The sequence below is a fragment of the Primulina tabacum genome, chromosome 13, assembly GCF_025594145.1.
Source record: "Primulina tabacum isolate GXHZ01 chromosome 13, ASM2559414v2, whole genome shotgun sequence".
Classification (NCBI taxonomy): Eukaryota; Viridiplantae; Streptophyta; class Magnoliopsida; order Lamiales; family Gesneriaceae; genus Primulina; species Primulina tabacum.
Genome location: NC_134562.1, coordinates 30,896,336 through 30,910,148, shown reverse-complemented (window position 1 = coordinate 30,910,148; position 13,813 = coordinate 30,896,336). Strand labels below are relative to the sequence as shown.

The 13,813-nt window shown below is 33.2% G+C and overlaps 3 protein-coding genes across 5 annotated transcripts; all 3 read left to right on the top strand.

The window, feature by feature from the left end:
• Positions 1–401: 401 nt before the first annotated feature.
• LOC142523018 (ALA-interacting subunit 3-like) lies at positions 402–3,011 on the top strand. The gene is made up of 8 exons (XM_075626655.1): positions 402–668; positions 809–867; positions 970–1,064; positions 1,507–1,621; positions 1,717–1,787; positions 1,869–2,169; positions 2,359–2,648; positions 2,742–3,011. Exons 1-8 carry the CDS (start codon positions 611–613, stop codon positions 2,794–2,796), a joined length of 1,044 nt encoding a protein of 347 aa, XP_075482770.1. The 5' UTR covers positions 402–610; the 3' UTR covers positions 2,797–3,011.
• A 2,486-nt stretch (positions 3,012–5,497) lies between these two features.
• LOC142523196 (uncharacterized) lies at positions 5,498–8,893 on the top strand. Of its 2 annotated transcripts, none has more exons than XM_075626857.1 (10): positions 5,498–5,612; positions 5,791–5,838; positions 6,761–6,830; positions 7,025–7,157; positions 7,247–7,308; positions 7,489–7,569; positions 7,833–8,092; positions 8,169–8,199; positions 8,314–8,430; positions 8,532–8,893. In XM_075626857.1, the coding sequence occupies exons 1-10, from the start codon at positions 5,607–5,609 to the stop codon at positions 8,714–8,716; spliced, it is 993 nt and encodes a 330-aa protein (XP_075482972.1). In that variant the 5' UTR covers positions 5,498–5,606; the 3' UTR covers positions 8,717–8,893. The 2 variants fall into 2 exon arrangements, with proteins under 2 accessions (XP_075482972.1, XP_075482973.1); XM_075626858.1 differs by having other exon boundaries at positions 5,515–5,612; positions 8,535–8,893.
• A 1,228-nt stretch (positions 8,894–10,121) lies between these two features.
• On the top strand, positions 10,122–13,813 carry LOC142522677 (E3 ubiquitin-protein ligase RING1-like). Of its 2 annotated transcripts, none has more exons than XR_012814500.1 (2): positions 10,122–11,479; positions 13,573–13,813. XR_012814500.1 is itself a non-coding variant. In XM_075626209.1 (2 exons), the coding sequence occupies exon 1, from the start codon at positions 10,302–10,304 to the stop codon at positions 11,421–11,423; it is 1,122 nt and encodes a 373-aa protein (XP_075482324.1). In that variant the 5' UTR covers positions 10,122–10,301; the 3' UTR covers position 11,424; positions 13,573–13,813. The 2 variants fall into 2 exon arrangements, 1 of the variants encoding a protein (XP_075482324.1); XM_075626209.1 differs by having other exon boundaries at positions 10,122–11,424.

Here is a 13,813-nt window from a genome sequence, read left to right as displayed (position 1 = left end):
CGAAATGAAACAAATATATCAAATCTTATCGATCATACCAAATGATGTATGTATACGTTGTTTTTGGTATATTCAAAATGTATGACTTGTTCTTTAATTATTGATTTGATGCATGGTTCCAAAATTTAGATTCCTGTTTCAAATAAATTTGTAATTGAATAAATTTGCTAAAATTCATAATTTTTTTAGCCAGGAGAAGTATAGATTATTATATAATAGATAAATAAAAATAATGGTATTGCCAAAAAAATTCCCACCATTGAATGACGATATCACTTAACATACATTTCTTTATTAATTTATATCACAAAAGCCAAATATTTATATTTTCAGATTTTTTATTAAAAAAAAAGAATATTTTCAGTTATCGCCCGCGTTTCATTCTCCAACGACCTTTTATTTTCGGATAAAATACTTTAATTTCAAAAATATCTCTATTTGAAAAATAGAAAAATGAAACGAAACGATAAAGGAAACTGAAGCGTAATCCATGCAATCAGATGCTGGAAATTTTCCTTCCCTTCCCGAAATCACACAATTTAGAAGAGTTATGCGCATTGTATAACCGATTGCATAAAAGGGTGATTTCTGTTTGTTCATAATTTGCGCGATGAGCTCTGGAGATGGAGCCTCCCAATCATCTTCCAAGAAATCCAAGAAACCTAGATGTAAATTTATTCGTTTTTCATTTTTTAGGATGTAATTTATAATCCGTGCGTTGTATTTTATGTGGGATTTTGATAATCTATTTATTAATTTTTTTCTTGAATTTATCTGATATTTTTTAAAAATTCCATTTTTTTTTCAGATTCTAGGTTTACCCAGCAAGAACTTCCTGCATGCAAGCCGATTCTAACTCCAGGACTGGTAAGATTTTCAGTACTTTATCTAAGTTTATTGTCTTCTTATGCATTTCCATTAAAATTGTTGATTAATTAGCTAATTGTTGTATCTTTTTATTCGATTCAGGTTATATCAACTTTCATCTTTATTGGCATTACCTTTGTTCCAATCGGCCTCTCCTCTTTGTCCGCATCTGATGGCGTAAATATTATATTTATATCGTATATTGACCGCTATACTTCAATATTTTGAGTAGGGACGGAATCAGGATTTTGATTTCCTCTTAGTTTTTGGGATGCAGCTGTTCCTTCTGGTTCTGTCCTAATGTACTGTAATTTTAGTCTAAATCTAGTTCAGCTACAATGGAGCCTCCCGTATTCGATTTCATGTTGGTTTGCTTACTGATATCGTGAGTAAGTTGAGTGGGAAAGTCAAGCATACAAATCTGTTGGTCTCTCTGTTATGTAGAATGGTGATGATTATTTTAGTATGAATCAGCTTGAGTGGTGGTGATGAGACTGGAAGTTTTGAAAAGTTGGGCATAGAATTTCAAACATATTTCGTTATAGAGTTCATCCTGACTCTTGGTGACAATTTTCAGATATATTTGATGCCTATGGCTGACTGTCTGTTTGTTTAACATATTGGTAGGTTGTTGAACAGATACGATGAGGTTTGCATTTCTTCAAATGTCAATGATGATGAAGCTGCACATCTCGAGAGGATTGGACATATCCAGGATGCCAGAACGAACAAAACCTGTACCAGGACCTTGATTGTTAGCCTCGTTTTTGTGCTTTAATAGCCTTTTTAATCCCTTTTCGTTCTGTTACTCTGGTTGAATTAAGTGTTTGAATAGTCAATTGTCCCCAGGTTCCAAAGAAGATGAAGCAGCCAATTTTTGTGTACTATCAGCTGGATGATTTCTATCAGAACCATCGCCGGTTCGTAAAATTGTTTGTTTCATTTATTTTAACTATTTTTTTAACTCTCCTTTTGAGTTAAATTTCCTATTCTTGATGCAGATATGTAAAAAGTAGAAGTGATGAGCAGTACAAGAGCCCAGAATATGAGCAAAAGACAAAGACATGTGAGCCAGAAGCTTTCAGTGATGATCGCAAGCCCATTGTTCCTTGTGGTCTAGTCGCATGGAGTTTATTCAATGACACATACGCCATTTCAATAAATGGGAACGCCATACCAATCAACAAGAAAGACATCGCATGGAAAAGCGACAGAACACATAAATTCGGATCCAATGTATATCCGAAAAACTTCCAAACTCGAGGCCTTATTGGGGGCGCAAAACTCAACGAGAGCATACCCGTTAGTCCAACTTCACCTCATACTTATTGGCGATTCCAGTGATTCAATGGAGAGAGGGGATGAAAGGGAGGCAACTTGATTTATTTTTTAAAAAGTTAAATCATGTTTTTTAACTTTAAGAGAGAAATTTTCCCCCTTAGCTCCTCCTATCTTTATCTATATGCACATATTTTCCTATCTTATCTGCAGTTGAGTGAACAAGAAGATCTTCTTGTTTGGATGCGAACAGCAGCATTGCCCAATTTTCGGAAACTCTACGGGAGGATTGAGACTGATCTCGAAGCCAATGGGAAGATAACAGTAGTGATAGAAAATAACTACAACACCTATTCTTTCGATGGGAAAAAGAATTTAGTGATATCTACAACAACTTGGATCGGCGGAAAGAACGATTTCTTGGGAAAAATTTACATCACAGTTGGTGGTATTTGCATGTTTCTTGCTATAGCTTTCATCCTCGTGTATCTCCTCAGGCCAAGGTGTCTAGTTAATGTGCAGATTCAGTTAAATTTTAAGAGTTTGGGTCAATGAAAAGTGAAGCTAATTATATTTAGTTTTGATGATCTGTGCAGGCCTTTAGGGGATCCAGCATACTTGTCTTGGAACAAAGATCCTGCCTCTTACTAATTTTTTAAATTCTTAATCTTTGATACGTAATTATTAACTAGGATGCGATGTTTCACTTGTCAAAATTGTAATAAGATGTAAGAAATCTTCTAGTTCTAAGTGGGTTGCAGGTATAAACATGAAAGGCAATTTTTGTCTGCAAATCTAGTGGTTAAGCACAAGATCAATAACAGACAAATCTCAAACTCGATCTTCCACAAATAAGAAAACAAAAATTTTAACATTTGTTATAAAGCGGGGTCTTTGTTCGTGATTTATAAACATGATGGAATTGATTTATTTACAATGTGTATCAGTAATTACGAAAGTTAAAAATTCATATATCTTAACGGGGAAATTTTTTTTTTTTTTTGTTGGTATGTTTCACTTTTCGACGTTGGTCATTTATGTTGTGAAGTTTCAAACATAATACATTATTCTTTTAACAATTATAGTCTTTTTTACGTGGTTGATGTGAAATCATTGGAGCAGTGATGTGTCGTTCCAAATCAAAACTTTCATTAAAATATATATAAAATTGTTAAAAATTGGAAGATACGTTATTAAGATTGAAATTTAATAACATAGAAGAACAAAATCACAAAACGACACACATATAAGACAAAAATATATATTTTCTCTTAATAATAATAATAATAATAGTTTTATTTACTCTCCAAAAAGTATTTATAACACTCAGCCTCATCCAATTAGACAATTGCTAGATAAATTTATCTTTACAACTACTTTTTTTTTTTAAAATTACAAAATCTTGATTTATATCCAAAAATTTAAATGCAAATTTTTTGTACATCATCAACTAAAAATTGTATTTTTAAAAACAGTAAATAATTTAACATTTTTAAAATTTGCCATATTTTGTAAACATAAAATAATAAATATCTCAAGGTTTCGTAGGTACATAAAATTTTAGTTTTTATTTTTTTACAAATATATCAAAATATTGGGATGTATAAAATTTCTGAAAATCAAAATTTATACAACAGTAAAAAATATATTTATATTATCAAAACTTTAAAATAAATTTTTTTCTAAAATATTTATATGAAATAAAAATTTTATAATTTTTAATTAAGTTAAATTTATGAAACAATAAAAAATATAAACTTTAAAATAATGTTTTTTCTAAAATATTTGTATGTATTAAATTTTTTTATAATTTTTAATAAAATTACATTTTTAACATATTTAACTATACAACATGTCAGATATTTGCTAACTAAATAAAATATATTCAAAATTTTAACGACTTTGTAAATTAGTTATTTATTATGATAGAAAAATTAAAGATTTAATTTTACAATATATATTTATTTTAAAATATAAATATATATATATGTAATATTTTAATTTTTTTTAAATAAATTAACATAATTAATTAAAAATATGTTTATAATACTAAGTAATTTATATCAAATTAAACAAATTAAAATGCGAACTTAACTTAAATTGGTTGAATCAATTATTGAAAATAAATCAAATTGATATTTATTTTACAAATATATAAAATTATTAGGATGTATAATAATTTATGCAACAATAAAAATAATAAATTTATATTATAATATTTTAAACCTGTTTTCTAGCAAATTTTCATGTATTATAAATTTTCTAATTTATAATTAATTATACTTTTAATTTAACATGTTTAAATATACAACAACTAAATAAAATATATTCAATATAATAACTTTGAAAATTTAATGGTTTATTATGATTAAAAAATTGTTTGTTTCACAAAAATTAATTCTAATAATCAAAATAGCAAAATTAAAGATTTAAAATATATGTTGGATACAATAATTGTTCCAGATGAGTAGAGTATTCAAAACGTGATACTTGAAATATTGTACAATTTAAAATATTAGAGTCACACAATTATCATTAGATATAAATTTTGACCAAATGGCAAGCGCTAAGTCTTACAATAGGTATTGGAGCAAAGATCACGAGTTCGTTCCCATTGACGGCAAGAAATATAATTATTGAGATTAAGATTGTTTAGTAGGTCTCTTGTGAGACTGTCTCACGAATCTTTATCTGTGAGACAGGTCAACCCTATCGACATTCACAATAAAAAGTAATACTCTTAGCATAAAAAGTAATATTTTTCATGGATGACCCAAATAAGAGATCTGCATCACAAAATACGACCCGTGAGACCGTCTCACACAAGTTTTTGCCAAGATTGTTTGGTGATTGCTTCAATTACTGTACATGTTAAAAGATTAAATTTACACTGTTACCAAAACACTAAATGATTTATATCAAATTAAACACATTAAGAACTTAAATTGTTTCGATCAGCTATTGAAATCAAATCAAATTTATCTCTTAACAAAATTTAAGGTGTATTTTAAATTATATAGTTAAATAATGAGGTTATAATTATTATATAAGGCAAAAATTATTATTAAATTTTAAAATATAATTATTATAGTAATTGATGTGAAAAAAATGAAGGATAATTTTGAAAATATATAAAATGATAAGTTGTAGTGTGATTAATACAAATTACACTTTCCAATAATTATATAATTATGTCCCTCCTCAGTCCTTACTGCTTAGTAATTGTTATTATTGATATTATTATTATTATTATTATTTTATTATTATTATTTTATAATTAAAGAAAACCGATATATATATTCAAAATTTCCAAAACTTGAACAGATCTCGTCAGAATTTCAATTTCATCGATTCCGAAACGGAGACTGCAATTTTCAGGTATCTCTCTCCTTCGCTTCTTTCTCTCTAGCTTCTCGCGGCTCCATTTTTCTTGTGCTTCATCGAATCTGCGGGTTCGGCCCATGCCAGTAAGGTGTTCGACCAAAATACTCCAGATTTTTTTTTTCTGTAAGTACCTAATAATCTGAAAGGATTTGACTCAGGGGATACATAATGTTCATTTTTGCTTCGGAACGGATTTGATGAAAGTTTTTGTTTTTGCTGAATTTACTTGTTTTTTTGCTTTGTTGTTTTTGTTGATTTTAGATGGAGGCGATTTATGCAAAGCTCTACAGCAAATACTCCAAGCTCAAGGTCTCTCTTTCTACCACTATGTACTTTGTGTGTTGGAGATATTTGGACTATTGCGAAGGAAAATGGTGGCTTGAGTAAGTAAATATGGGAATCATTTGAAATTGAGTTGAGGAACAAATAAGGGACAGATTTGAACTATTTATTTTCGTGATTGGGTATGATTAGAAATTCATGTAAGTGACCTTTCATCTGGCGGTGGAGTAGTGAGGTCTTAATGACCTGTATTTGGAATAGGCAGCTTGTCGTCGAAACATCCGGATTTTGAAAATTTTTTCTTCCATATTCTCTTGTCATTTTAGCTTATTACTGACATTGCTGTTTCTTTAGTCGTTGTTTGTTCGAAGTGATAATATCCAGGCACATATTTTGTTCATCTCAAGCAACAACTTGTGCTCAATTGTTTTTGGTTTTAAATGTGCCATGGAAACGGTTTGTCATTGATTTTCAAAGCACCTGAGCGAGATGGGGAATTTGTATTAGGGAAATTATGAATTTTCCTGGTCTCAAAAGTGTCTATTCTGTTTTTACAAATCAAAATCAGAACTCTGTCCCCTCCCAAATAGGGTTCGGTAAGAACAACCTGAGCATTTGTCTCTCCTGAATTGGAGTTAAAGTCTATAGAGTATACTGTGTTACCTACGAGTCATTCGGAGTTATTTCTTGTGCTCGAGAACTACCACATCGGTACTAATTTCATGCCTCTCTGCTGATCTTTTGAGAGAAGGCTAGCTCTATCGGTGCAGCTCTCAACACTGTTGTGCTTGGTTGCTGAACCAGCTGCTGGGCTAATTTTGTTTCCCATTTACTTTATTTCATTTATACACCATTTCATTAATTGTAATGTCTTAACATTATATATGTGCGATTGTATGGAATTGAGTTTTATTGTTATATTTGAGCTACTTCTTTCTTATTTTGTCAGAAAGAAAAAGAATCCCCACTAGACAAGCTAAATCGCGAGCAAGAACTAAAATTCATGAATTATGTTGCTGGTATAACATCAACTTACTCTCTTTCTTTTTCCCCTTTTTTGTTCTGTTTTCTTTGCTGTTTAGCTTCTTGTTGGTCATTTCATAGTTTAAAAACCGTACATGCATCCTCCCTTATTTTATGTTAATGCGCACTCTTTATAATTACTCAGGAGTTATGATTTTTCTCATGTGTTCAATACTTCTCTTAAATGTAGCTGCAGATGAAATGATAGAATACTTGAAAAGTGAAAACGACAAGCTACGTGGACAAGTAGACGACTTGAAAAGTGAAAACCACAACCTACGTGGTCAAGTAGACGACTTGAAAAGTGGACTGGCTGATACAAGGCACGCATTTATTCATTACCATGTGGTAATCTTTAGGTATTAGTGTATTACCAGATCTCGTTTCATTTTTGCACATATTTTGGCTACAGATCTTCTAGTGATGAACAACATATTCAGTGCCAAAAGCTTTTGATGGAAGAAAATCAGAAAAGTAAGGATACATCATCATTCTCTTTCAAGTCATGAATGCAATAGTTGTGACCATGAACTTTCTGTACTTCTTTCCTAAGTTAAAAGTCCAACAGTTGCTATCATTGCATCATAGTGTAGATTTTGAAGACTTCTGTTTAACTGCTGACTGACCTCTGAAGTAGGGAACATTTTCTCACAGAACCCAATTATACCATTACTAACCCTGGAAAGTGGAAACTGTCTTTTAATCTGAATATGCTTGGATATTCCAAAACCATAGGTAAATAAGGCCTTGACTTATCATTATCACGACCAATTTTTGGTTCATAAAGATGAGTTATCTTTTGTTATCGTGCTTGTTACTCGGGTAGAATACTCTTCATATTAGCACTCTTGTCACTTGGTTAAAATACTCTATCACATGAGCTTAAAAAAACTCTTTATGGTACCCTTGCGTTCTATTGTTACTTATTATTTCAGAAAGTTCCTCAAGACACTTGCTTTGTGTCAGTTCTAAATAATTTGTGTTCCATGATATTGTAGACAAGGAACTCTCCAAAGAAATTTCAAAGCTTCGGAAGGTTGAATTACAAGAATGCTCAAACTGTCCTGTGAATCAGGAAATTGAAAGCGAGCAGCGAACTTCACATCAAGATTCTCCAGCTGAAGGAACATCTAGCAAGTATGTACTTAGATCAGCAAAAAAACGTAAACTTGAGCGTATAACTGAAGGCACAGCCAATGCTCATGTTGATGGGGAGCATGGGCGTCCGACAGATTGTGCTCCTCTGAGCATCCAACAGGTATGTACATTGAATTTAGTTTACTAGAAGCGTGCCATTCTACTTTAGCCTAACTATTATTATGTCAATGATCCAGCGTGGTTGTCAAATGAAGATCAACAGTCCAGGTATGTTCCAAAAGGCAAACATATCGCTTGTATCGACATTAATCGCTTATCTCGACATTGTCCGGCAACCTTGAAATTTACTTGCTATTTTGATGGTGGGTGGTGATGCCACAGACAGTAACGCTGTTTACTGCATGTTTCAATGCCTTGTCGAGTCAGTACATGGCATGAAATTCTCCCCTCGTAAACAAAGTAGTAAACCATGCATACAGGCGCTACACCAATCAAGTGGTAATCTTCAATTATGCTGGGCTATATACTAGGATTATTGAGGTCAAATTTACATTACAAATAGCTGATTCTCTTACCCGACTCACTAGAATTTTCTCTAGCAGGTTATTCTTTCAGTTTGACATGGGTACCTAACACGCACGGAGAAGCAGAACTCGTATACCGGGTGCTGTCGTTAGGGACGTTTGAAAAAGTGGCACCAGAGTGGATGAGGGAGATGTTGTTGTTCAGCACAAGCATGTGCAACATCTTTTTCGAGAGGCTTTCCCGTGTTATCAAATGTTAATAATAAGTTTTACGAAGTCATCTTTGTACGTTTGTATGATCCTGTTCTGTATGATTCTAATTGTCCCAATTTGAATCTTTGGGTGAATAGACATCAAACTGAAGGGAATTGATTTGACAATAGATTCCGACAATGATATGTTTGATGAATCTTAAGTACTCACAATTGTTAATATTATTTTGCATACGTTTCACAAGAATGAATCTGAAATTAATCCAAATTTAAATCAAATAATTGTTCAATGGAGCACATTCTAAGATTGTGATTGGGCCGATAAATTTCAAACGATCTGACTGAAATCCCTAGCTTAAATCTACATCATCCATTTCGAATGATAATAAAAAAGAATTTGATACTCTTTATTTGATATAAACATTTTTAGTCTTTTTTATATGATATGGTATGTATTATCTTATTTTCAGTCAGCCACATGTTTATATATACCAGCTTTTTATAAGTTTTTAGTTTGTAAGTAGATTTCGTTTAAAATTAACTGAAAAATACAGTAATTTCTAATCTTGAATGATACATGATTTAACAATTTTAATTTTTTTTTTCATATAATAACTGAAAAATACAATAATTTCAGATATTGTGATACATTAGAAGAAATATTTCTTCACTTCTTAATTCATGTTTTCTTTAAAATCCTCTTTATTCATGTTTTGAGATCACCATTTCGTCCCTTTGGAAGGTTTCAAGATCATGGAAATAAATCAACGTCCTTCTCATATTTCAATAATCCTCGTTAAAAAAAACTTTAAATTAACATATTATCTAAAAAAGGAGATAGTTCTTATTGTTTTATATCCGTGAGACAGATGGATTTGATCTATAACTACATTGAAAATTAATAATTTTGACATAAAAAGTAAATTTTTTTTGTTGATTATATAAGATTGGACTGTTTAACAAAATTGATCCGCGAGACTCTCGTATAAGAATTTTTATAATATAAAAATCACCAATTTTTACACGTGATCAAAGATCATTACAATTTTTTTCCTCTAATTTAAAACAAGTCCTCATTTTTAAGTCAAACACAGTCAATTCATTCAATATAGAGATAATCGTAATTAATATATGTTATGATGTAATAATTGTTATGTCGAAACGTGATATTTTAACTAATATAATGATATAAAATTTAGAATATTTGAATTACATCATTATTATAAACTATAATTTTAAATTAAACAAAAAAGTTCTATCCTACAATATAATAAAAATTACACATTTATTATATTGCTAAAACTTTGATTCCAAAATATTCATCAATTAAGATAATGATGACCAATTTACCTCATTTGAGATCTGACTAAATTTTAGCAGAAAGTAGCGACTTCATAAGATTAAAAAAAGACAATACGTTTTTGGTTGCAATCGTAATATACTAGAAGGCGATCAACAGAACATAAAAATTTTCTAATCCGCCACCACTGCACTGTACGTCTTTCTTTGGTCTTCCATTTTCCTCCGCCCGAATTCGTCTTCCCAAATTCTTCCCAATCCGAGAAATCCATTTCTCTGTCTCACAATCGGAAGACATAGCTTCATCTAGATACTCGCGGAATCCAGGATTATTATGTCTTCGCCGGGAACTATCGCCGCCGCCGCTCCGCAGCTTTATTTCTGCTACCAATGCGAGCGGCAAGTCAGCATCACGCCTGAACCGTTGCCAGAGGCGGAGCTTGTTTGCCCGATCTGTCAAGGTGGGTTTTTGGAGGAATCGGACACCGCGCCTCCATCAAACACTAATAACGTCGGACCTAACCGCTCTTTCGAGGAGATTTTACCGCCTTTCCCCTTTATCTTCTCCTCTTCCTCCGGCAGCGGCGGATTGGAAGCATTTGACGATCTGTCTGCGCTTTTCGGAGACCGATCCCCCAACGAATTTAATCCATATGCTTTTCTGAATAATTACATCAATAATTTAGAGGCGAGGGGGGCAAATATTCAGCTTGTGTTTGAAACGCCTGGAGGAGGTGGAACAGGTGGTGGAGCGGTCGACTTTAGGCTTCCAACGAATTTGGGGGATTATTTCATGGGGCCTGGTTTGGAGCAATTGATACAGCAGCTTGCGGAGAATGATCCAAATCGTTATGGGACACCTCCTGCTTCGAAATCTGCGATGGAGGGATTGCCGGATATTAAAATTAGCGATGAGATGTTGGCATCGGATTCATCTCAATGTGCTGTTTGTAAAGATAGTTTTGAGTTGAATGAGCTGGCTAAACAAATGCCTTGCAAACATATCTACCACAGGGATTGTATAGTGCCTTGGCTTGAGCTGCATAACTCTTGCCCGGTTTGTCGATATGAGTTACCTACCGATGACCAAGATTACGAGAACCGGAAAACAGGGCAGTTGAATGATAATGGTAGAAGGAACAGTGATAGTAGTATCAATATAGGTTTGGGGTCCGGTGGTGGAAGTCTGGAGAGCATTTATGATGACGATAACGCTAATCCACAGACACCAAGGACAGTGGAAAGGAGGTTTAGGATATCGTTCCCATGGCTTCTTAGAGGATTTGGTTCACCAGCAGAAACAAGCGGTAGCGGGGGTGGAGGAGCTGGTAGTAGCGATGGAGGGAACACCAACACCAACACCAACAATAGTAACAGCGGAGCATCCAATCCTAACTCAGGAGGAGGAGGAGGAGGAGGAGGAAGAGGGCAGGCTAGTGAGGAGGACCTCGATTGAAGTATGTCCTTGCTGTGATTTAAGTGTTCTTTTTTTCCCCTCACTTCTGTGTTGAGGTGATGTGCTGTTTTTATCATGTTTTATTGTATAAATGCAGTGCATTATCTTTTGAATTTTTTAAGACAAATTTGTGAAAGTTTTGTTTTTTCTAATTTTGTTGCTTCAACTTATCTGGAATAAAGATGGTAATCAGGTGCAGCCAATCAGCCCAGTGATGGGGCTGTTGGTTGCCATGGACTGACCACTTAGTCTTGGCTTTTGGGTACATTGGGTGTGAGAGAGTTAAAGATTCATATATTAGAAGATTTTTCCAATCAACAAGAGTAATGAATAAAGTAATAAAACGATCTTGGTGTGTTTAACGCTAGGAAAGCAGATGTTATTGTTACGAGTAATACTCCAAAATTTACATTTCTGATATCGAGGCATATCTCGTGTTAAAGAAACAGGTCGAACATGTTCAATTCTCACTTTTGTGGCTTAAAAATGTTTGGTGGTGGAATAATTTTGTGAATTGTGCCGGTTAGGAAATGCATATTGATGAACAACCAAGTACCACTATCATAGTGCCATAGTGGTTAGTTTTGAAGTTTTTGTGCAATGTAAAAGATTCTTAATTGCAAAAAACAATAACTTGTACGTGGGACTCTCATCATTTTGATTTGTATCCTCCTGTCCTGGATGATCAACTGTTTGAAGATGAATGTATTCGTGCACAGACTGACAGACGTACATACACGGCGAAATGAAAGTGATTAATTTGTTTCCAACATCTTGCTAAACCCCCCTGCCTCCTCATGGCTCATTCCAGGGTCCAGCTTCAGCTACAAGAAAATTTTTACTTGAATCAAATAATTTTCTCCTGTACCGTGTTATCCTGGATTCGTTTGCCTAAATGGCATCTATTACTCACCTTAAACTGCTTGGCATTGATGTTGGACATCCTATTTGTAATAAACTTAATTAATCTCTATCGTGTATTTAGATGAAGACAGTGACTTAAATTATACAATTCACATCATTTCGTGCTTGTTTAAAATTTAAAATACTATATTCTCACTGCTATAATCCAAGGTCAATTCCAAACTTTTTTCATTCGTTTTGTTCATGTTCTACTCCCTCTGTAGTCTTTATCTTTATCAATGGTTTTTGCTACATCATTTGTGTGAGTTTTGCTTGCTTACCGATCTTTCGTAGTTGTGATTGCTCTTCTCCATTGTCGATTCTCGAATATAAATAATTTCAAATAATTTTTGTTAGTCTGTTGACTATTTTGAGTTGAACTGGGTAGTTTGGCAGTTTCTATGACAACTTAACACAATTGATAGCAATTGGCTATAGTTTAATCATATGAGAGCTTAACATTCAGGAACATACGCATATATATGGTTTTTGACAGAATGGGTAGAGAATGTGTTATATATCACATCTTATACGGGCTATTCTTTTGTTTGGAGGCTTCGACCTCACACAGATTTATCCGTGATTCCTGCATTTAAAGAATTAGTGCAGGGGACGAGGAAAGGAAAATTAGTGCTTCTGTCATTGTATTACTCTATAATTATGATATCTTGTTTTGGCAGCAGCTGTGCTGACACTGTACCTTGGTATCCTATCGATGTTGAAGGAATGACGGAATTGAAATTTATATTTGAATTTGCAGAGGATGCGAGTTATGAATACATTAAAAGTTTTTGTTCACTGGATGTTTCTGACCCCAAATTGCATTAATAGTACAACCCTTGCTGACCTTCTCTTTTTACTCTGTCCTTACGTCACACACAGCTTAACTGGTGTGAAACTGGTGGCATTATCATTGGTGGCGACAAATGAGTCTCAGATCTGGCATTTGAAATGGTTGTTTGGTCAAATGTGAATCGAGCTGTGCAAATCAATACTGGTTATTAGAACACTAGTACCTAGTAAAACAATGTCAGGTTAACCTGTTTTTGCAATAAGGATTGTTACTGTTAGGAGCAATGCAAGCGTGCTTGACTACAGACCTGCCATTGTGATACGTTACTGCATGTGTAATGTAACTGCTTTGTGAATGTTCAAGTTTCAGATGCATCGCATTTGTGATGTAATAGAGTTTGTTGTTGTTCAACCTCGTGTTTTTGTCGATTGAATGTTCTCCTACTTTTTCCAGGTAGACTGAGTTAACAAACTGAAGAAACAAAAAGGGTATTTGTATAGAGTAATTCTGGAGCATTTTGCTGGTTGGTTGCGGACAAGAAATAGGTAGCCATCCCTTCAGTTTTCATTTTCTCGCAACCTAAATTTGTTTGGATGTATGATATGTGACTCACCATTTTATTTGATATTTTCCTCCTTGAGCTCTCTTCAAAAAACATGGGCTAAAAACAGATAAATCAAGCAGTTTCTTCTTT